General features: G+C 39.8%; 3 protein-coding genes across 10 annotated transcripts in view; 2 read left to right on the top strand and 1 right to left on the bottom strand.

Annotated features, from left to right (window-relative positions):
• Nucleotides 1–1,067: 1,067 nt before the first annotated feature.
• On the top strand, nucleotides 1,068–4,024 carry RIPPLY3 (ripply transcriptional repressor 3). The gene is made up of 3 exons (XM_088160498.1): nucleotides 1,068–1,943; nucleotides 2,763–2,830; nucleotides 3,684–4,024. Exons 1-3 carry the CDS (start codon nucleotides 1,899–1,901, stop codon nucleotides 3,823–3,825), a joined length of 255 nt encoding a protein of 84 aa, XP_088016624.1. The 5' UTR covers nucleotides 1,068–1,898; the 3' UTR covers nucleotides 3,826–4,024.
• Nucleotides 4,025–9,898: 5,874 nt separating this feature from the next.
• On the bottom strand, nucleotides 9,899–13,181 carry PIGP (phosphatidylinositol glycan anchor biosynthesis class P). Of its 3 annotated transcripts, none has more exons than XM_088160495.1 (5): nucleotides 13,142–13,181; nucleotides 12,198–12,292; nucleotides 11,357–11,429; nucleotides 10,768–10,886; nucleotides 9,899–10,535 (listed from the first exon to the last, which is right to left on the bottom strand). In XM_088160495.1, exons 1-5 carry the CDS (start codon nucleotides 13,174–13,176, stop codon nucleotides 10,405–10,407), a joined length of 453 nt encoding a protein of 150 aa, XP_088016621.1. In that variant the 5' UTR covers nucleotides 13,177–13,181; the 3' UTR covers nucleotides 9,899–10,404. The 3 variants fall into 3 exon arrangements, with proteins under 3 accessions (XP_088016621.1, XP_088016622.1, XP_014736163.1); XM_088160496.1 differs by having other exon boundaries at nucleotides 12,198–12,299; nucleotides 13,142–13,174; XM_014880677.2 differs by lacking the exon at nucleotides 13,142–13,181 and adding an exon at nucleotides 12,470–12,591 and having other exon boundaries at nucleotides 12,198–12,351.
• Nucleotides 13,182–13,256: 75 nt separating this feature from the next.
• Nucleotides 13,257–20,249, top strand: part of TTC3 (tetratricopeptide repeat domain 3) — a 49,974-nt gene continuing 42,981 nt past the window's right edge. For 3 of the 6 annotated variants that reach the window (XM_088160485.1, XM_088160486.1, XM_088160484.1), the window contains exons 1-6: nucleotides 13,262–13,314; nucleotides 14,009–14,088; nucleotides 16,437–16,482; nucleotides 17,678–17,810; nucleotides 18,719–18,803; nucleotides 19,630–19,683. In XM_088160485.1, the coding sequence (XP_088016611.1) occupies nucleotides 14,020–14,088; nucleotides 16,437–16,482; nucleotides 17,678–17,810; nucleotides 18,719–18,803; nucleotides 19,630–19,683 (387 nt within the window). In that variant the 5' untranslated portion in view covers nucleotides 13,262–13,314; nucleotides 14,009–14,019. Of the gene's footprint in view, nucleotides 13,315–13,760; nucleotides 14,089–16,436; nucleotides 16,483–17,677; nucleotides 17,811–18,718; nucleotides 18,804–19,629; nucleotides 19,684–20,249 lie in introns of those variants that run through there. The other 3 variants (XM_088160487.1, XM_014880630.2, XM_088160488.1) reach the window with 3 other exon arrangements.

The following is a 20,249-nucleotide window of genomic DNA, read 5'->3' as shown; positions in this document are numbered from 1 at the left end:
TCAGCAGTTTATGCTCCAGTCTTGCACTAATATCCGTGTTGGCAGAGGAATAAATCAATTATCCTCACATCCAGATCTGATTGCAAGATCACAGATATCAATTCTTCAACACAAACCTCCCTTTCAACTCTCAAAATAAATAAAACTGAGCTGCTGAAATTAAATATGTGGAGGTCAGACTGTAATTTAGCAAGATATTTAATTACACTTCAGGTCACTTCAGAAGGCTGCCATTTTTCCTTAGGACCTGTGCTTTTATTTCACAAATATTTTGGATTTTTAATATTGGTCACCATGTTCTTTGTTCTATTAATTGCACTGATTTTGGTATAGAAATATTCAAAGGGATTGAGACTGTGCATATATTTTTTATTTGGAATAGGGCACGATTTATTTATTTATTTATTCATTTATTCACAGCTTCACAGCTATCACAAGGTATTTAAACATGGGAGGGAGTAGATTTAGACTGAAGGTGCCTCACTAAATAATCCACACTAAATAATCTGTGGTCAGTAAATAAATTCTTAAATAAGTAAATAAATAAAAATTCTTTTTTCCTTCTCTGGGAAGAAAGTTTAATGTGAACTTAGACTTTTTATTAGGACAGGATGTGGATGAGTTCTCCCAAGACATGTCAAAAGTGCATTTACAGAGTGTATTTAACAAAGAGCAAATCCTGATTCTGCAAGAATCCTGAGAATTCTGTAAATTCCCATTCAGAAAGATAAATTGGATAAATATTTTGATATCCCATGGGATTTGCTAAGCAAACCTAACAAAACCCCCTCTGTTTCCCTGGGATTGCTGTGCCTGGAGCAGCCTCCAAGGTGAGAGCCTGTCCTGCCATTTTTTTTTGGTTTCTAGTCCATGGAATAATTAAAATAAAACCCATTTGTCAGCTTCAGGAAGAAAGGGCAAAATAGATTTCTGAAAGTGTTATTTTATTTGTTTTGCTGAAACTCCCTCCTTTTAAGTGAGTATTTCAGAACTAAAATTAAGGTTGTGATAACCTCCTCCTCCTCCTCCTCCTCCTCCTCCTCCTCCTCCTCCTCCTTCTTCTTTTTCTCCTTCTTCTTCTCCTTCTCCATCTTCTTCTTCTTTTTCTTCTCTTTCTTCTTCTTCTTCTTCTTCCCCTTCTCCTTCTTCTTCTTCTTCTTTTTCTTCTTCTTCTTCTTCTTCTTCTTCCTCTTCTCCTCCTTCTCCTTCTCCTTCTCCTTCTCCTTCTCCTTCTCCTTCTCCTTCTCCTTCTCCTTCTCCTTCTCCTCCTCCTCCTCCTCCTCCTTCTTATTATTTTGATGTTGATTTGAAAGCACTTTTCCAGCTGCATCTATTGCACAGCAACAGAGATGGAAAATCCAGGTGGAAAGAACATCCAGAGTTGTGGTGACCCCACCAAAAAAAGGCAGACAGCACCCAGCACTCCCTCTGCTCCCTGGGCTGATGGGATCAGATCGTCCTCCTTGGATTAATGCTGGAATTGCTGCCTCAAAAAATAACTCAGTGAGCACAGGGAATCTGTCAGAGAGGCAGGGAGAGGTTGTTTGGGGGGTTTCTGCATAAATAAAAAGATTTCAGAGTTATTTAAACCATCTTGAATAAACGGATCTCAGTGCAATTTAAACCATCTCGAGTTCACTTGGAGCTGGGAAATCCTAAAGGAAAAGGAGCCCTCGGTGAAAAAGGGATCAGAGGGTGGCTGGGGTGTGGGGACAAACCAAATATTGCCATAAAAATTCCATTTATTAAATGAAAATACTCTCAGGGATGCACAGGGTGGGTTTGGGGATGGATGGATGGATGGATTCCATGATCCTGGTGGTCCCTCCCATCTCAGAATATTCCAGGATTCCATCCTGCCCTGATTTTCCAGCAGCTCTGCTTTGTGGAGGCCCTGGATGCTCCCAGCAAAGGATGGGGAGATCACAGAGAACCAACAAATGGTGAGAGCAAATCCTGGGGGGAAAAAAAATCCTGGGGGAAAAAAAAATCCTTGGGGAAAACAAGAATTGGACATGGGAAGCCAGGCTTGGGTCAGTTCCTCGTTTGTTCTTTCAAACATTTCTTTAGTGTTGGAAAACATGGTTTAAATTAATGTTCTGTGCATGGTGATGGTTGAGAATATCTCTAATTTTGTGTGAGATACAGAATTATTATCAGTTCTTAATATATTATTAATATATTTAGTTTAGTCACAATGATAATGCAATAATAATTTACATTACTAATGTGTCAAGAGCTGCAGAAAGAACTGCTCACTCCACACAACCCTCATTTTAACAGCATTTTATATTTGCTTAATTATTTATATAAAAAAAAGAATAACCTCAGTTTGAAATCTCCAGGCATAGTCTGGGTGTGATATTTTGTATATAAGTGAAAATTACTTTAAAAAATTATATTTTCATGTGCATTATTTTATTTATTGGGTTTTTTGGTGGGGAGAGATGTTGCTATAAGTAAACCACTGAGGAAATCATCAGAAAATTAAATTTCAAAGCAACTCTTACCGTGATTTTTAGTTTTACTTGCTTGGGTGGGAAGGCTGAAAGAACAAAAACAGAGATGGAGGCACAATTAACAGAGAGGTTGATTAAACCTGAGGGTTTATTATTATGAGAGAACAGACCCACAGTGATGATGTCACTTAGAGGAAAAAGCCAACAAAGCAACATTACTGTGGGATTCTCCAGTTACCTAAAGAAAATAAATGAAATCTTCATTTTGAGTCCATTCTGATTAATAAATGTGTCTTTTTCCAGCCAGAATTGGATGGTGAAGTGAGAAATTGTAAATCTAAAGGAGCCCTGGGGTTCCAGCATCCAGTGAGGTGAGTTCAATCCTGTCACTGGAGAGAGGAAAAGAAATAAAAAAAAAGAAACTCCTTCCTTTTCAAGAGAAGGATCAGTTTGTCCCTGAAAAAATCTCATTTTAATAACAATTTAATCACTCACCAAACTGCACAGATTTTTTTCCTTTAGCAAAGGTGCTCAGGCTGAACAGAGCTTGAAAAAGATGAAAATAAGGGAAAAGTAATTTTAAAGACTCAATTTTTTTTGCTTCACCTAATTTATATTTACATTTATTGCTCACTAAGCCCAAATTATTAATATTTTAAATTATTTATTCATAAATTTAATTATTAATATTAAGGGACAGCTGCTATGATACAGATTTGAGGTTGATTTAATTTGCTCTTGATTAAAAGTTGAACTCCAGGTAAGGTTGGAAGACTGACAAAGGTTTGCACCAATGTTTGGATTCTTTCATTAGGAAACTCCTAATTGGGATTTTCCTTTAGAGGGGGGGAAAAAATCAATGGAATATCCCTTTTCTTTATAAGCATTTGTTATAAAAGCTGTGGCACCTGAAATTCTGTGTGACCTTAATTGTTGTCATTGGAATTTGGCCAAAGTGAAACCAAGAGGGGCCATTTATGATTTTAATAAAAATAATGTGGATTTTGAAATAAATCAATCAGTCTCTTCCACTTGGAGCCACAAAATCCATTAAAATCAACTTCTGTACCTCAGGCCACCAACCCCAACCTAACCCTGGTGTCCTAATCCTAATTCTAGAATTAATTCATTTAAAAAATAAGTTTTAATGTTCAAGCTAGATTGGATGGACAAGTGTTACATGGTTTAACTTCTTTTAAAATGTGTTTTTTTTCTTCTTCTCAGGTTTTATTTGCCCAAATCCAAATCTCAGAAGTTTCTTGTTAACATTGGAGAGAAGGTTCTGGCCACAATTCTCTTCTACAATGATGATGCTGAGTCTGAGGAAGAAGAAATGAACCCTGAGAGACCCCAAAATCCACATTAAAAAATGAAGACTTTTAAAAAAAAGAACTGTCAGGTATGAATGGACAAACATCTGACCAAACACAGAAATACAACAGAGCTCAAAAAGAAATTATTTATAATTCTCTTTCCAAGAAGGATGAGTCAAAGCACTGGAAAATGGGAGGAAATCCTTTTGTGTTTTTAAAGACTTTCAAATAAAACCCTGAAGCTGAACAAAAGATTGAAATCAGGTTGGTTTTCAGCAGCAGCCATGAAGAACATTGAGAACATTGTACTGAGTCATTATTTTAAACCCTGCAGTGCTGAGAAAGTGAAAATTGCATTGATTATGAGGCTGAATAATGTAATGTGCAACCCCAAAATAACCCAAAGGCTTCAAAACACATTGAAATTAGGCAAGGAATGATTTCACATGCACAAATTGTTGCTTTTTGGGATATATTTATTCTGTTAAAAATGCTGGCCTCATCCATTTCCAGTACAAGCCACAGGTTCTAAACGACATTTGTGATAATTTCTGGGGTTCTGCCATTCTCTGGTTATCAGATTTTCCCCCCCTTTAATATTTTTCCAGCCAGAAAAAAAAAAAAAAGTCAGCCTTGATTAAAAACCACGATTTACTTTAATGCCCTGTATATTCGAGATATTTTAGTGTAATAAATATATTCTAGTTTAGGCTCTTACAAAAATATTGAAATAAAGACTATGTACTGTATATTGACTATTACAAAAGCAGTTAATGCTTTTAGAACTAACTAGCAATAGTAAAAATAACTCAAATAGTTCTGTGAAATAAATAATTTAATATACTTAGTAAATATCCTATCTACACAATAAAGTAACATTCAAAAGAACCAAAACCCCAAGAGAAAAATTGACTACTAACTCTCCAATTATCAAAAAGTGTCAAACAAAACAGAACCCCAAGAAAAACTAAAATATATTTATTTCATCTACAAAATAACATGTAAACAAGTCAAAAAATTAAAACCAAACAAAAAAAATTCCCAAAACACATGAACTCACAGAAATATTTAAATATATGTGATGCTCATAAATACACATTTAACCAATAAAATGAATAAATACATTAAAAATTGTTTTAAGCTAACAGTGTGCTTTTAGCAGTTTGCCAAGCACCCCAACACTAAATATGATCCCTTTTAACCTTTATTAAACTTTTAAAGATTTTAAAAAATAAACCTTATTTCCCACAACTTGCAAACTCAACAGAGGATCATTAATTAAATTTACACCAGGGGACATCCTAATTAGAATTAGTTGAAATTGAAACCCCAGAGTGACAAAGGAAAAATTCGGCTTTTAGTTTCATTTCCACATCTCCACGTCCAAACACGTGGCACTAAACCACAGATAATTCAAAATATTTCACAAGATACCCTGAAATAATTCATGCTCCAGCTTCCTCAGTATTGAATCTAACAGGGAGTTGTGATTAACACGAATCTTTTATCAATTATCCCAGAGGCATCCAGGATGACTTCACTGCTCTGTGATAACCCCAAATTTTGTGTGATTGCACCCCAAAAAAAATGCACTGAGCTGCCTTCCTGTTATATTTTAATAATTAACAGAAGCCTCACAGTGAGCTGGTGCAGCCTCTCTGATTCAGCTGCAGGAACTTTCAGTTTCCACTTCTGATTTTTGACCTCAGCTGCAATCCCACCCTGCATCCAGGCTCGTCCATCATTTCCAGGAAAAAGGGGACAAAACGTCCCCCCCAAAGGATTTTCTGGGGACTTCAGCATTTCAAAGGCAAGGCTGGAAGCAGCTGAAATTCTTGGCTCAGCTCTGAGTGCCACAAAAACCTCCCCCCTGGGAATTCAACAGCTGCAACATTTCCAGTAAATGCTGCTTTCATTTTCTATTCCTTGAAATGATGTCAGCAAAAAAGCAATTTTTTTTGTTCCCTGGTACACAGGGATGCCTCAACAAAACCTCGACAATTTCAGATTCCTGTTGTATGAAAAAATCAGAATTAAAGCTGATTTTCATACAACAGCCTTGAATTCTGCTTCCAGGAGTTTTTAAGACAAGCTCTGAAGGATACAAATATCCAAGGGAAGCACATCATTGCAAGCCACAGAAATGTGTTTTTTTTCTAAATGTGATGCAGGATTAATTTGGATTAAGAGAAAAAAAACTACCACAGGATATTTTTTCCCCCTAAATTACATTTATACAGGAAGAATGACAACAGCAGCAGAACTGAGCAAAGGCAAAATTCCCAACAGCAGCTTTTTGATCTCCAGAGACAAAATCCACCCAATTCACTGAAACATTTCCTATTTAATGTTATTTATTCTGCACTGGCTTCATCTGTCAGCTGCTTTTCATCCATAGCACAGCATCCCAACAAAAGTGACTTTGGCAACCCCTCTGGAAGGGAACTGGCAGGACAAAACGAAATCCTTCCAAAACTTTCTCCCCAGAATACAGTTCAGTTCCTGAACTGAGAGGTACAAAACCCCCCATTCATCCCAGCTGGGTGGAAGCTGACTGGAAATTCAACAAGCAGGACTCTGAATTAAACATTTTAGCAATTCAAAGGTGAACAAAATAAATTTACACAAGACCAGTCAAATATTTTGTAAGATAGAAACTTTATTATTTTATGATTTTATGATTTTCACCCACAAATGAAATTGAAGGTCATGTAAACTTGTTGTATTTTTCATATTTATAGCCCCCCTAGCACAGATGTGTTCCAGGATGAACATTTAATATTGATATTACCGATTTCTATTTTATATCAGAGGGTCTTGGGTTGTCCTTGCTCCTGTTTTTCTGCTGCCCAAGCACTGTGAGTGTTTGAGATGATCCAGTCGAGCTGACAGAATTGCTCCAAATAATTCTGGGATAGTCTGGACAATGCTTTAGGGAACAGCAAAGGTTTTTTATCTGCTCAACTCAAGGGAAATCATGGAAAGGTTTGGGTTGGGAGGGACCTTAAAGCTCATCCAGAGGGCAGGGACACCTCCCACTGTCCCAATGTCCAACCTGGACCTGAACATTCCAGGGATCCAGGGGCAGCCACAGCAAATCTGGGAATTCCATCCCAGGGAAAAATTCCTAATTCCCAAAATCCCACCAAATCCTATTTGGAAGCCATTCCCTGTGTTAGAAATGAGAGACAAAAGTCTCGATATTCAGCAAAATTTAGATTGCTTTATTTGATATAGAAAGAGCAAAGCAGCGCTGGGGAACGTGAGGGGTCACCCACACCCCACCCAACCTTGGTTTGCAGCCTCTTCTTACACTGTGGGTTCTCGTTGTAATCAATAATTTTTGGATTTTTTTGTTGTCATAAGCAGTGGTGGTTGAATAAACATCCTTACACAAATTCACAAAGCCTTTGGGTGATAATGAGTCACAGATTGCCATCTGGGCCTTATAAATGACCACCAGAGAAGTTCTGGGAGTCTGGTTTTTGGGATAGGCAGCATTGATCAGACAAAGGCAGGAAGGGCTTTTTGGGAAATCTGATTTTTCAAGTTGGGAGCTGATACAACTTATTTGAAAAAAAATAACATATTATAATGTAACATAATACAACATAATATAACATAACAAGGTGATTTAAACAGAATTATTTAATCATATAATTTCCTTTATCTGGTGTCCATGCTTCACTTCAGAGCTTAGTATTCTGGTTTATACAAACCCCAATGCTTTTGTGATTAACACCAATCTTTTATCAATTATCACACAGGGAACAATTCCTAATTCCCAAAATCCCATCAAATCCTATTTGGAAGCCATTCCCTGGGTGCTGTCCCTCCATTCCCTGGGTGCTGTCCCTGCATTCCCTGGGTGCTGTCCCTCCATCCCTTGGCAATTGTCTCTCTCCATGGTTCCTGCAGCTCCTTCAGGCCCTGCAAGGCCACCCTGAGCTCAGCCCAAAGCTTCTCCTCTCCAGGCTGAACAATCCCAGCTGTGCCAGCCTTTCCTCCCAGCAGAGCTGCTCCATGCTTTGGAGCATCCTCACATTCCATGTTTTTATCATCCTTCCCTGCCAAGATGGAAAGAAAGGAGAGAGACACAAATTTGGCAGCCCCAGCTCTGTTGTCCCCTTTGGCACAGCCCCATTCCATTGGAACCTCGGGTATTTTTTGGGGACACTTCCCCACGTTTTCCTTCCCATCCCACCTGGGGGGATCCTGCCCCACCAGATGATTTTCACAGCAAGATGTGTAAAATACCATCCACCCCCCCCAGCAGGATAAAAACTGCAGGAGAACCCAAAAAGTTGCATTTAAATGCAAACCCCAAGTTTCATGCCTGGCTTTATTCCAGCAGGGACAATGCAGTGCATTGAACTCTACCAGTTGTGCCACCAGGAAGGTGAAAATGAGGGCAAATTTAGGGTTCTTTGCCTTTTATTTATTTAGTTTCCTCTCAATCTCTGAGAAGAATGGACACCTGATATCCAGGGATGTTTTTTAAAGAGAGGCAGCACCGTTCAATCATGTGGGGAATTTTTTTTTTTTCCTCAATACCTAAGCTAAAATTCATATAAATCTACATTAAAAAAACCCTCCTCTCCTCTTTGCAGAGCTGTGTATCTTCTTTCTCACACTCACAGACAAGACCTGTGTGTCCCCAATTCCCCAAAATACATATTTTAGCCCCAAAACCCCACATTACCTGATTTTTATTTTGCTCCCAGAGGCAATTTCTGAATTGCCAAACGTGCCCAAGTTAAAGAAAAGGTCACCAGGGTGTCCTTGGAGCAGCAGGGACAGAAAAGCAAAGATTGATTTTCACCCCTGCAAGTTTCCCTTGAACAAACATCCCCCCCTTGGCCTCCTCACTGTTGCTTCTCCCATAATTTTGGGGGCTGCAGAGAAATTAAATTCATCCCTGATCCAATTTTTGCCCAAGGTTTACATCCTTTAATTTGTGTTTTCTCAGGGTATTTTCCAGTAGCTGTCCTTGATCCTGAAGGATCTGAATTAATCCTTCCATCAGATGATCCCAAAATTCTTCACTCTTTGTCGTGTCAGAATTCCAAATGAAATTGTTCTCTCAGGAAGTAAAAAAGGTGGAAAATACACAGGGAAAAAAAAAAAAAAAAAGAGATTTCAGTCAATGCTTCAATGTCTGGAAGGTGATCAGAGGAGTGGCAGAAGAGTAAACACATCTTTGTGTCTGCTGGTCATAAAATCATGGTTTAATGGAAATTAAATGATTAATGGAAATTAATAAAAGGCCAGGATCATGGTAGGGTTGAGAAACAACAGAAAAACTTCATTAATAAGTTAAAACTGCCACACAAATCAATGCTGTTCTAATTTAGACACAAATTCATTTTTATACAACGCCCCCACCAAAAATTCACTATTTCAAATTGAAATGTTGAATTGAAAAGCATTTTTTTCCTTCAATAAGGAGCTGGAATGCTGAACATGGAGATTTTTATTTCAAATTCAGGCAGAAAACCCAACCAAGTACAGATTTATATTTATACCAACTACAGATTTATATTTATACCAAAGTGTCTTAAAACTTTCCAGAGCTACTTATGATCATTTGGACAGATTTCTAAAGAATTGACATAAGATTTTTCACACAAATTCTCCAAAATTTATTATCTTTTAATGAAATAAGAACATTTTAAACTAAATTCTCTGCTGAAGTTGGTTACAGGCTTCATAAATAATGAGGTTCTATTCACTGGGCTTTATTTAGACCTAAATAATGTTGAGTCCTGGAGACACCTGAATTTGAGATAAAGGAAATAAACAAAAGAAAAGTAAAATTCACTGTTTAAAAAAATATCTGAACCACTTAACCTTGGGTTTTAATAGCATGGACCTGTCACTTCTTGTATTTCCAGCTATTTCCTTGAATTTAGTTTTCAGTATTCTTAAAAATAAGTTTAAAAAAGTAATTTCAGGATTTGTTTCAGCAAATCTTCACAACCCACCTATATTATTTTTGGTAATTGAGTGAATCTGATAATTTGGGGCGTGGGGGATCAACAGATTTGGCTGAATAAAGAATTGGGTGAAGGAAAATGGAGAATTATACACCTGAACCCAGGAGAAACTGCCAGAACCACAGGAAAATGGTGAGCATGGAAAAATCAGCCACATTTTATTAATATTTACAAAGGCAAATAATATATTTACAATGCAAACACTTCCAATTAATAATTAAAAAAAAGATCCTCAAGTGTTTGATTGGCTAAACACATTTTCTGTCCCTGAATGTAAAGAGAAATAGAATTAAATTCTGTCTAAAAGCTGCTTTTTTACCCTCTCAGAGAGGAATTCTAAGCAGAAAGCTGCAAGTACCAGAACACTTTTAAACCCACTTTTTTTTTTAATTTTTAAAGAATAACCAGATAAATTATTGGGGCATCATTCTCAGAGCAATGCAGGTTATTAAGGTAAATAATAATAATAATAATAAATTCAATTAGAAATTCACGGGGGAAAAAGCAGAAAGAGTTTTCATTTTTTTTTTTTTTTGGAGAGGTTTTAAGTGTCCCTCTGTAAGTTTTATTAATCCTTTGTTCAAACAGACTTTACTAACAACTATATAATAACAATAATTTTAATTTCAATAGTAACTATCTGCTATTGCAGATCCCTTTTTCAGGGAGGAAAAACATCCTGTTGACTTCACTGATGGGAATATCCCTCAGTGCTGGAATTGCTTCCTCTTGGAATTTCTTCTGCTGCTGCTTTTTTGCAAAGTTATCTACAAAAGATAAGGAGAACATTTCATGGCTTCCAGATTCTTTTCTTCCAAGAATATTTATCTAATTATATAATGCAACACTACAAATTTAGCTGCTTTAAAGGATGCTGAAAACCCCAGCAGGACTTCCAAGAACTCAAATATTTAAAGGCTTAAAATTTGGGTTTTGTTTTGTACAGATTTCCAGAATTGTCAGGGAAGGATCAAACTTTTAAATAAGCACTAAAATTACCTGTGATGGTGTGAGTGGAGTTGAGTGGAGCTGTGCTCATCATGTTAATCCCAAAAAGCAAAATATAACCAATTCCCACGGCCACCAGGAGATAAACTGGCAGAGCAACTGCCCAGTACCTGAGAAAAAGGATTTTAAATTTTATGTTTTATATTTAGTACCAAAGGCTTCGTAAGAAATCAGCTTTAATGTTGGTCTTGTATCTGTGATGAATTTCTCCAAAAGGAAAAGAAACAACACCTCTGATTGTGAATCCTGACTCCACTGGAGCTGCTGACAAACCATCAGATAAATTCCTTAAAAAGGTGTTTATTTTTTAAATATGGCCTAAAGTTTATTGGATTTCCACCAGCAAACTTCCTGAAAACAAAATACCAAATTTATCCTAAAACATCCCAATATTATTTATTTCATGGCACAATGAAACATTTTCACCATAGCTACATTAAAAAAAAGCTTCAGCAACATTACAGCCTTTTATCATCAGGAAAAAATGGATTTAATGCAAGGTCATTATTTGAAAAGAAAAGAAAAAGGTTTTTTTATTTGAAAATAATTAAGATTAAAGAGTGTAATTAGCTGAACTTACTTTTGAGGCCAGTATGTCAGTCCCAGGGAGAACAGCCAAGTCTCAGGAATATAAGCCCAGATAAGGTACAAAACTGCACAACAAAATGAAAAACTCACAGTAAGACTGATGGCGTTTTAGACTTCCTAAATTTTGCTTTTATTTAAACCAAAATATTGCAGAATTTGCCTCTCACACACAAATCCTGCCCAGTACCTGGTCACAAGGGATCAGTTTTATATTTGCTTTAACATTTAATTTCTGCTTTCCTATGGAGACAGACAAGGATTTATTCCAAGTTAAACTGCAGAACAATAAAGAAAAAAAAAAAAAAAACCAAAACCACTCCCAAACACCTCAATAAAAAGAAGCCAAAGGAATCTGAACAGAGAAAATGTTAAAGCCAAAAATGATCTCACAGTGATCATTTAATGGGAAGAAAAACAGGTGGAATTGCAGCTTTTATATTGAAAATATTGAAAATCCTTCCTGGGAGAGGAGCTGAACCCAACTCCCCCTCGTTTCTCACAGCAGGGTCCTGCACTAAAGGATATTTGCAGCACCTTGTGTTGAAAAAATGTTTTCTACCCTCTCAAACCTTGGTCCTGAGTGAAATGAAGAACCCATCACACCAGCAGGGAAAAGCTGATAGAACCCAAAATATTTTCCACCTCTGTTGAGCGGGTTGACCTAATTTATTAATTTTTTTTTTTTCAGTGTTTTGGTGGGGAAGGTAACACCACACCTACTTCTGGTGCTTAATGAGTGTGAAAATGGGCGTGATTTGAATAAAAACCGGGTTAAAACGGGAATTCAGCACAGCAACACTTGGGGGTGATGGGTTCAGCCGCAGGATACTCACTGAAGCCAAACCACGAGCCCAAAAAAAGCGCAAATCCGTAAATGGCCCGTTCGGGCAGCGGGGCCGGAGAGTTCTCGACCATGATGGGATCCGCCCTGGAACCTCGCGGGGAGGGCGAGGACGATGGGAGAGATTTCAGAATGGGATGGGAAAGGTGAGAAATTTCAGAATGGGATGTGAGGATATCAGAGATTTCAGAACGGGATGGGAAAGGTGAGAAATTTCAGAATGGGATGTGAGGATATCAGAGATTTCAGAACGGGATGGGAAAGGTGAGAAATTTCAGAATGGGATGTGAGGATATCAGAGATGTCAGAACGGGATAAGAGAGGTCAGAAATTTCAGAATGGGATGGGAAAGGTGAGAGATTTCAGAATGGGATAGGATATCAGAGATTTCAGAACGGGATGGGAGATGTGAGAAATTACAGAATGGGATAGGAGGGTATCAAAGATTTCAGAGGGGAATAGGAGATGTGAGAGATTTCAGAATGGGATGGGAGAGGTGAGAGATTTCAGAACGGGATGTGAGGATATCAGAGATTTCAGAACGGGATAGGACAATGTGAGAGATTTCAGAAGGGGATAGGAGATGTGAAAGATGTCAAAACGAGACAGGAGGATGTCAGATTTCAGAATGGGATATGACAATGTCAGATTTCGGAATGGGATATGAGGATATCATATTTCGGAATGGAATATGAGGATATCATATTTCATAAGGGGATGTGAGGATATCAGATTTCAGAAGGGGACGGGAGGATGTCAGAGATTTCCTGGGAAGCTCCTATGGGAAACCCCCCTGGACCGGCGGGGGCCGCACCCGTTCCCCCACCCCCCGCCCAGTTCTGCCCCTTTGCTCCTCAGAGCCTGGGACAGGAGGAGGAGGAAGAGGAGGAGGAAGAGGAGGAGGGGGAGGAGGAAGGGGAGGAAGGCGCTCCCTACCCCCGCTCCCGCATCCGCCTCCGCGCCGCCCGCATCCGGCCGCGCGCGCGCAGGCGCACCGCCCGCGGATTGGCCGCGGCCCGTGACGTCAGAGGGCGGGCGGCCAATGGGCGGTGCGTCCGGTAGGTGGGGCGCGCTGGGGCGGCGGGAGCGGCGGCGGCGGCCGCGGAGCGGTGCGTGAGGGACTCGGGGATGGATTGAGGGGTGCATTGAGGGATGGACTGAGGGGTGGATTCGGGGATGGAGGGAACGAGCGAGCAGTGGCTGCTCGGCCGCCTTCCCCCGCGCCTCACCCAGCGCGGGTGCCCCGCTCTGCCCGGTTTGTGTCCGGCAGAGTGACGCGCTGCCCCGGCCCGCCCGAGGCGGAGCGCGGTACCTGAGGCGCTCCGGGCTCTTGGAGCAGCGGCACCGCCGGGGCTGTTCCGGCGGGATGGGAGCCGGCAGCGGCGAGCCCTGGGCTTCTGGGATCGCATAGGGGCGGGGGGGAGCCCGGGAGCTGCTGGGACGGGGCGGGGTGTTCGGCATCCCGGGATGCTGCCGTGATTCCCGGGATGCTGCCGTGATTCTGGGATGCTGCCGTGATTCTGGGGGTGCTGCCGTGATTCTGGGGGTGCTGCTCCTTGACTCGGCAGGGAGAAAGTGCCCCAGCTGCCTGTCAGGGATCCTGCCGGGGTGCAGAACAGAGTTAGTCGATGTCGCAAGCTGTTAGCCAGGGTTTCAGCATTAACCTGTGCTTTCACAAATTCAGAGCTTTCACAAAACCCAGGCAAAGTGAGATTTGGTGGTGTGACCATTTGAGGTGTTGCAAAGTTCCTGTTACTCGCTTCTTGTCTTCCTCTGGTGTTTCTCATCTTCCTTTTTTCTCAGGGTGATGAACCATGGCTGATCCTCTGTCCAAATCCGACCTTGCAGCTCTTTTTGGAGGTGATCTGTCCTACTTTGAGCTGGTAAGTGGGGTTGGAATGAGATGGGAAACTTGCAGGATGTTCCAGGGGAATTTTTACCCAGATCTGGCCCTGGCACAGGGTGCCCAGAGCAGCTGTGGCTGCCCCTGGATCGCTGGAATGTTCAGTTCCAGGTTGGACATTGGGGCTGGAGCAGCCTGGGACAGTGGGAGGTGTCCCTGCCATGGCAGGGGTGGCACTGGGTGGGATTTAAGGTTCCCTCCAACCCAAACCATTCTGGAATTCTCTGATCAGATCTCCAGAGTCATTCCCAGTGTTGATGAACTCAAACCTCACGCTGTCCATGATTCCCTTGCAAAAACCCCCAAGTTGGGGTAGAGCCCAGAGCCTGTGTCCCCTGCCCAGGGGTGACTGAGTGCAGCTGGGCCAGGGCAGGCTCTGAGCTGCAGCTCAGGTCAGCAGGACTTGCCCAACCTGTTGGTCCTGTGGCCATTCCAGGGCTGCTACAGCTCAGCCTGGCACATTCAGTCCCTGGCACTGCAGAGCCATCAGCTCCTGGTTCCTGAGAGTTCAGGTCCTGGTTCCTGAGAGTTCAGCTCCTGGTTCCTGGGTTTCAACTCCTGGTTCCTGGGGTTTCATCTCCTGATTCCTGGGGTTTCAGCTCGTGGTTCCTGGGGTTTCATCTCCTGATTCCTGGGGTTTCAGCTCCTGGTTCCTGGGTTTCAACTCCTGGTTCCTGGGGTGTCCAGCTCCTGGTTCCTGGGGTGTCCAGCTCCTGGTTCCTGGGGTGTCAGCTCCTGGTTCCTGAGAGTTCAGCTCCTGGTTCCTGGAGTGTCCAGCTCCTGGTTCCTGGGGTGTCCAGCTCCTGGTTCCTGGAGTGTCCAGCTCCTGGTTCCTGTGAGTTCAGCTCCTGGTTCCTGGGGTGTTCAGCTCCTGGTTCCCGGGGTGTCAGCTCTGCACAGTGGCTGCAGCATTGTCCCTTCTTTCTTCTTCTAATCTCTTCCAATTTGATGCATTTCTTTGTGCCCAGTAAGGCTCTGCTTATTTAATCCCACAATCCCAGAATGGTTTGGGTTGGAAAGGACCTTAAATCCCACCCAGTGCCAGCCCTGCCATGGCAGGGACACCTCCCACTGTCCCAATGTCCAGCCTGGAACTGAACATTCCAGGGATCCAGGGGCTGCTCTGGGAATTCCATCCCAGCCCCTCCCAGGACACAATTCCTGATTCCCAAAATCCCACCCAGCCCTGCCCTCTGGCAGTGGGAAACCATTCCCTGTGTGCTGTGGCTCCAGTTCCTGATGAATTTTCCCTTTCAGTTCCTGTTGTGCTTTTTCTGGATAAACTGCAGCACTTTTTTGCTTCCATACTTCCAGGAATATTTTCCTTGACTCTTCATTGTCCCCTTCTTGCTGTGCTTGAGGAATCTCAGAAAAATCCCTGATTTCCATATTTGTGCAGCTTGCAGATCTCATCAGGAGTTATTTATCAGTGTCCCTTTGTCCTCTCCAGGCAGGAATTAAAGGCACAGATAGATTGAATTTCTCCTTTGTAAAGCTCTGTCTTTCTAAGGGACTGGTACCAGTAGAGCTGTGATTCCATTCAGGATTTATTTCTATCACTGAAGAATTTTTTTGGGATGTTTGCTGCTGGAAAAACAAAGATCTTTAAGAGTTGTCAGTTGTCTCTCAAGATGAGCTGATTTTTAATTCACAGTTGATTTTTTTTTTCCCCTCTTTGTTATTGTGTGTCCTGGCCTGTTAAGTACATGAATTTTATAATTTCTGCATTGCTGTGAAATGATAATGCAGCCTTTCCTGTGATACAGAGTGTTTATTCAATCACACATTTATGATGTTTGTTAAAATAACAGAATTTGTAGGGATCTATAAATCAGAATAAATCATTTCTTCTTCAACTTGAGGTGCTCAAATGGGATTTAAACCCCTTAAAAGAAACATGAAATAGTAAATCAACTCCTCTTATTTTCCTATAGATGAATTTATTTAAATACATATTCAGTGTCAAAATGTAACTATTATTTTTGATTTTTTTAAAAAAAACCTGTGTAACCTTCTTAAACCTGTAAGTTTAGTCAGGTACTCTTGAACACGATTTTGCTGCCTGATTTTTGAATTATTAATTCATTTTCTAGTGTGATTGAAAATATTATTTAAATGAGTAAAGCTTTTCTTGTCTATTCATAACCATTAACTTATGGCCATTTTTGTAATGGGGATGCAGGTTAATATTCTTTTTTTTTTTCTCAAAACAAAGTGCTTTCTTTGTTCCTGGCTTGGATTTGTTTACTTTTTGGCTGTGCAATATAATAAATGGTAAATATATAAATACATTATGTGTAAATATGTAAATAATGTGTTTATCTTTAGGGTCATGGAACCTTTGGACAGACAGTGCTGTCTAATCCTAAAACAGGTATGGAAATTAAACCAATATTCTTCCATTTCTTGGATCTTTGGATTGCTATTTACTTTTAATTTTCCTTCTTTTGCCTGAAAATGAGTTCATTCTTATTTCTGAGCAGAAACATTTGTTATATTCTCTTACCCTAGAACAATTCTCATCTATTTTTCCCAATCTACCTTAAATACTCAGTAATATTTACATAAATGCAGGCAATTAATGCAATGAGGATGAGATTCAAGGCTTCTGTTTTACCTCTGTGGGTCTAAAGACAATTTCCAGTTGATTTTTTTCTTTTTTTCAGGGGAAGTTTTGCAGTAATAGTAAAATAAAAATTCCCAGTTGCAGAAAAGGAGGTGGCTAAAATTCAAAATTGTATTTTCTGCACAACCTCCTAATTTGTGGGAATAAGCAGATAAACAGCTGTGGAAAGGGAATTTTTGGTGTATTTTTGTGAATTTTTGGTGTATTTTTGTGAATTTTTGTGAATTTTTGTGAATTTTCAGACCCTCAGGTGATGCTGCCCTGCTCTGAGAGTACCTGAAACCACCCCAATAAATTGAATTTCCCTTTTCATTTCCTCCAGAGGACCTGAAGCCACCTCAATGGGTCAATTTAATTTTTAATTTCCCTCTTCCCCTCCCTGTTCCATCCTGATTCTGGGAAGTGCAGGATGCTTTTGGAGAGCCCTGAATCAGGGTGGCTTTTGGGGACAAACCCAGGTGCTTTTTGCCCAGTTGCCCTGGTTTTATTATCCAGAATAATTCATGGATGGAGCTGGAATAGGCTGATGTTTTCCCTGGAAAAGAACATTTCTTTTCAGCCCAGCAGGAAGGCTGCATTTATCCATTTTTATCTTAATTTCTCAATTCAGAACCCAGGAATTCAAAGCCTTCCAACAGCTCCCTATTTTTTAATTCCATATAATCCATTTAAAAACCTTCTCAAATTACCAGGTTAATTCAGAGTGTTCAGATTCCCTTGGTTTGGTTTGTCAGGAATAGAGGCTGGAAATAATTCTGGATTTTAATGTTTATTGGCACTTTGGAATGCCTGAAATAATGATTGATTCTAATATTTATTGGTACATTGGAATGCCTGAATTAATCCTTGATTTTAGTATTTGCTGGCACTTTGGAATGCCTGAATTGTGCATTATAATTCCCTTTTTTTTTTTGTTTTTTTTTTGGTTTTTTCCCCCTTACAGGAGTTGATCTCTGTGAGGTGTGGTGCAGTCTGCCTGTGGAAAAATTAAGGGAATATTGCAACGTGATTAAAGTCAGAATATTCTGGTCTCTGCTCTTCATCAGGGAAAGCACTTCCTTCATGGATGAATATGGGTGAGAATCCAAATTTCCCGAGGGGATTTTCCTCCAAATCTTCCCACTTTTCCTTGATCCCTGTGAAAATTCCTTGGCTGCTTCCAGTAGGGCTCAAACTGGTGCAGAAATGTTGGAGTTGGTCAGAAGTTCTTGAATCCACAGGAAAAAAAAAACCAAAAACGAATATTAAAGCTGAGTTTCTGAAGTTTGGAATCTTTGGGGATGGGAAATTTGGAATCTTTGGGGATGGGAAGTTTGGAATCTTTGGGGATGGGAAATTTGGAATCTTTGGGGATGTGAAGTTTGAAGTCTTTAGGAAGTTCAGGTTTGGAATCTTTGGGAAGTTGAATTTTGGAGTCTTTGGGGAATGTGAATTTTGGAATCTTTGGGGACCTGAAATTTGGTATCTTTGGGGATGTGAAATTTGGAATCTTTGGGGATGGGAAGTTTGGAATCTTTGGGAAGTTGAATTTTGGAATCTTTGGGGACCTGAAATTTGGAATCTTTGGGGATGGGAAGTTTGGAATCTTTGGGGAAGTTGAATTTTTGAATCTTTGGGGATGTGAAATTTGAAGTCTTTAGGAAGTTCAGGTTTGGAATCTTTGGGAAGTTGAATTTTGGAATCTTTGGGGATGTGAAGTTTGGAATCTTTGGGAAGTTGAATTTTGGAATCTTTGGGAATCTGGGAAGTTGAAGTCTGGGGGGTATTTCAGTATTTCTGTAGATGCTGACATTTCAAAAGCAGCAAAACCTTTGCAGCTCTTCTTTTTTAATTCTTATCATTGTTCTCCTTCCTCCTCTGAAGGCCTTGAGGTGAATTTTTAAACATTTTCTTCCTTAGATCTAATCCCCCTCAATATTCCTAATTAAGACCCTGTAACACCTTGGGATTTGTCTAAATAATAATTTATTCTGCTTTCCAACAGTCTGCTGTTTATGACCTGTGGCATGAAGACAATCTGTATGTGCAATGTTTTGGAAGCCCTTGCTGATTTAATTAAAAAAGTTGTTGTAAGTCCTGGATTTTCAATTTCTCTTAACTTTTCAAATATATGTTAATTAAATCTGTCCCTTAAGCATTTTGGGATTATATCCTAAATTAGACATTTCCTTTTGTTGGAATGAAGACATTCTTTGTTAATTTGAGTTGCAGCTTTCCAGAAAGAAACTGTGGCCTAGGCTTTATTTGGGATAATTTAGGAAATATTTGCAGTCAGCAATAAAGTTGGTGGATGAATGACTTGAATAATTTTTTTTTTTCCCCCCTTATTCAACAAATGTTACTTTAAATTTTCTGCTGCTGCTGACTTAGAACAGAAGCAGAGCAGTGGAGGGGAGGGTGTGGGGAATGATCTCAGCAGCTGAAAGGATTTCTTGGGGGTTCTATTTTTAAATTTAATCATAAAACATTTCTTATTTTCATTTCTTGAAATTCTCTGCTCAACCCCAAGCTACACATTTCATTTTATACATTTAGAGATAACACTTCTTTAATTTCTTTTCATTGATTGGGTTGTACATCCAAGAATAAAATGGATTTGGAGGGGCAGATTTTGGGATGGTTTAATTGGATATTTCAGTTGGGTTTTGGGGTTCAGAGAGCTGCACAAGGGGCTGAATTTCCTAAGCAGATCTCACAGCATCCAGGAATTCTCTCTTCCCATACCAACTTTTATTTTCCAACAAAAATCTGGAATTCAGCTGCCCCAGTGATGGTGAATTCCAGCAGAACAGGAAATGTTCTGAGCAGGCAGAAATTCCAATTATCACATCCCAAGAGCTGATTTTTTAATTTGGTTTTTTGTTTTTTGTTTTTTTTTTTTTATCCTTGTTCCAGAACATCCCCCATTTTATCAGTGGCATCCTGAGGATTGGCAGTGGAATAGAAAATGTGAGTTTCTGGAATTGTTTTGAAGATTTTCCTGGCAGTTCCTCAGCCTGGAGAGAAATTTCCTGATGCATTTTCTCATTTCTAAAATCCAGTTTCTATGGAATTGAACTCTCATCACATTTTCCAGTTTATCAATTTTGGGCTGTGAAGATCCTGAATTTCCCTGTGTTTAATCCCAATTTCCCACTTGGAAAAAATTCTGGGGCCCTGCTGTGTGTTAAAGGCCAAAGCTAAAATTAAAAAAAAAAAAGAATTTAAAAACCAACATTGCAGCTTGTAGGAGCAATAAAAAAAACAGAATAAACACAACTGTGGATTCCCCACTTGCTCTGTTTTTGGGGAAATTCATCTTAGTCAAGTGATTTTTAAATCTTATTTTTCAACAGCCATAAGAAGCTTCTAAATCAAATTTGAGGGGGTTTATAAATTTTTTTTTAATGATTGCAGTCATCACAAGGAAAATTCTAATTCACATTTTAGGGGTTTGTGTTATTTTTTTCAAGTGATTTCAGTCATCACAAGTTTCTAATTCACATTTTAGGGGTTTTATTTTATTCTTTTTAATG

The sequence above is a fragment of the Sturnus vulgaris genome, chromosome 2, assembly GCF_052056855.1.
Source record: "Sturnus vulgaris isolate bStuVul1 chromosome 2, bStuVul1.hap1, whole genome shotgun sequence".
Taxonomy (NCBI): Eukaryota; Metazoa; Chordata; class Aves; order Passeriformes; family Sturnidae; genus Sturnus; species Sturnus vulgaris.
Note: the sequence above shows the minus strand (reverse complement) of the source record. Positions and strands in the feature narration are given on the sequence as shown.

Coding starts and splice junctions, on each gene's coding strand:
- RIPPLY3 (XM_088160498.1), top strand. CDS start 1,899: ATGCTCCCAGCAAAGGATGGGGAGATCACAGAGAACCAACAAATG. Junction 1,944..2,762: donor TCACAGAGAACCAACAAATG/GTGAGAGCAAAT, acceptor GTCTTTTTCCAG/CCAGAATTGGATGGTGAAGT. Junction 2,831..3,683: donor GGGTTCCAGCATCCAGTGAG/GTGAGTTCAATC, acceptor TCTTCTTCTCAG/GTTTTATTTGCCCAAATCCA.
- PIGP (XM_088160495.1), bottom strand. CDS start 13,176: ATGCGGGCGGCGCGGAGGCGGATGCGGGAGCGGGG. Junction 11,430..12,197: donor GGGCTCGTGGTTTGGCTTCA/GTGAGTATCCTG, acceptor TTTGTTGTGCAG/TTTTGTACCTTATCTGGGCT. Junction 10,887..11,356: donor CTGACATACTGGCCTCAAAA/GTAAGTTCAGCT, acceptor CCTTTTTCTCAG/GTACTGGGCAGTTGCTCTGC.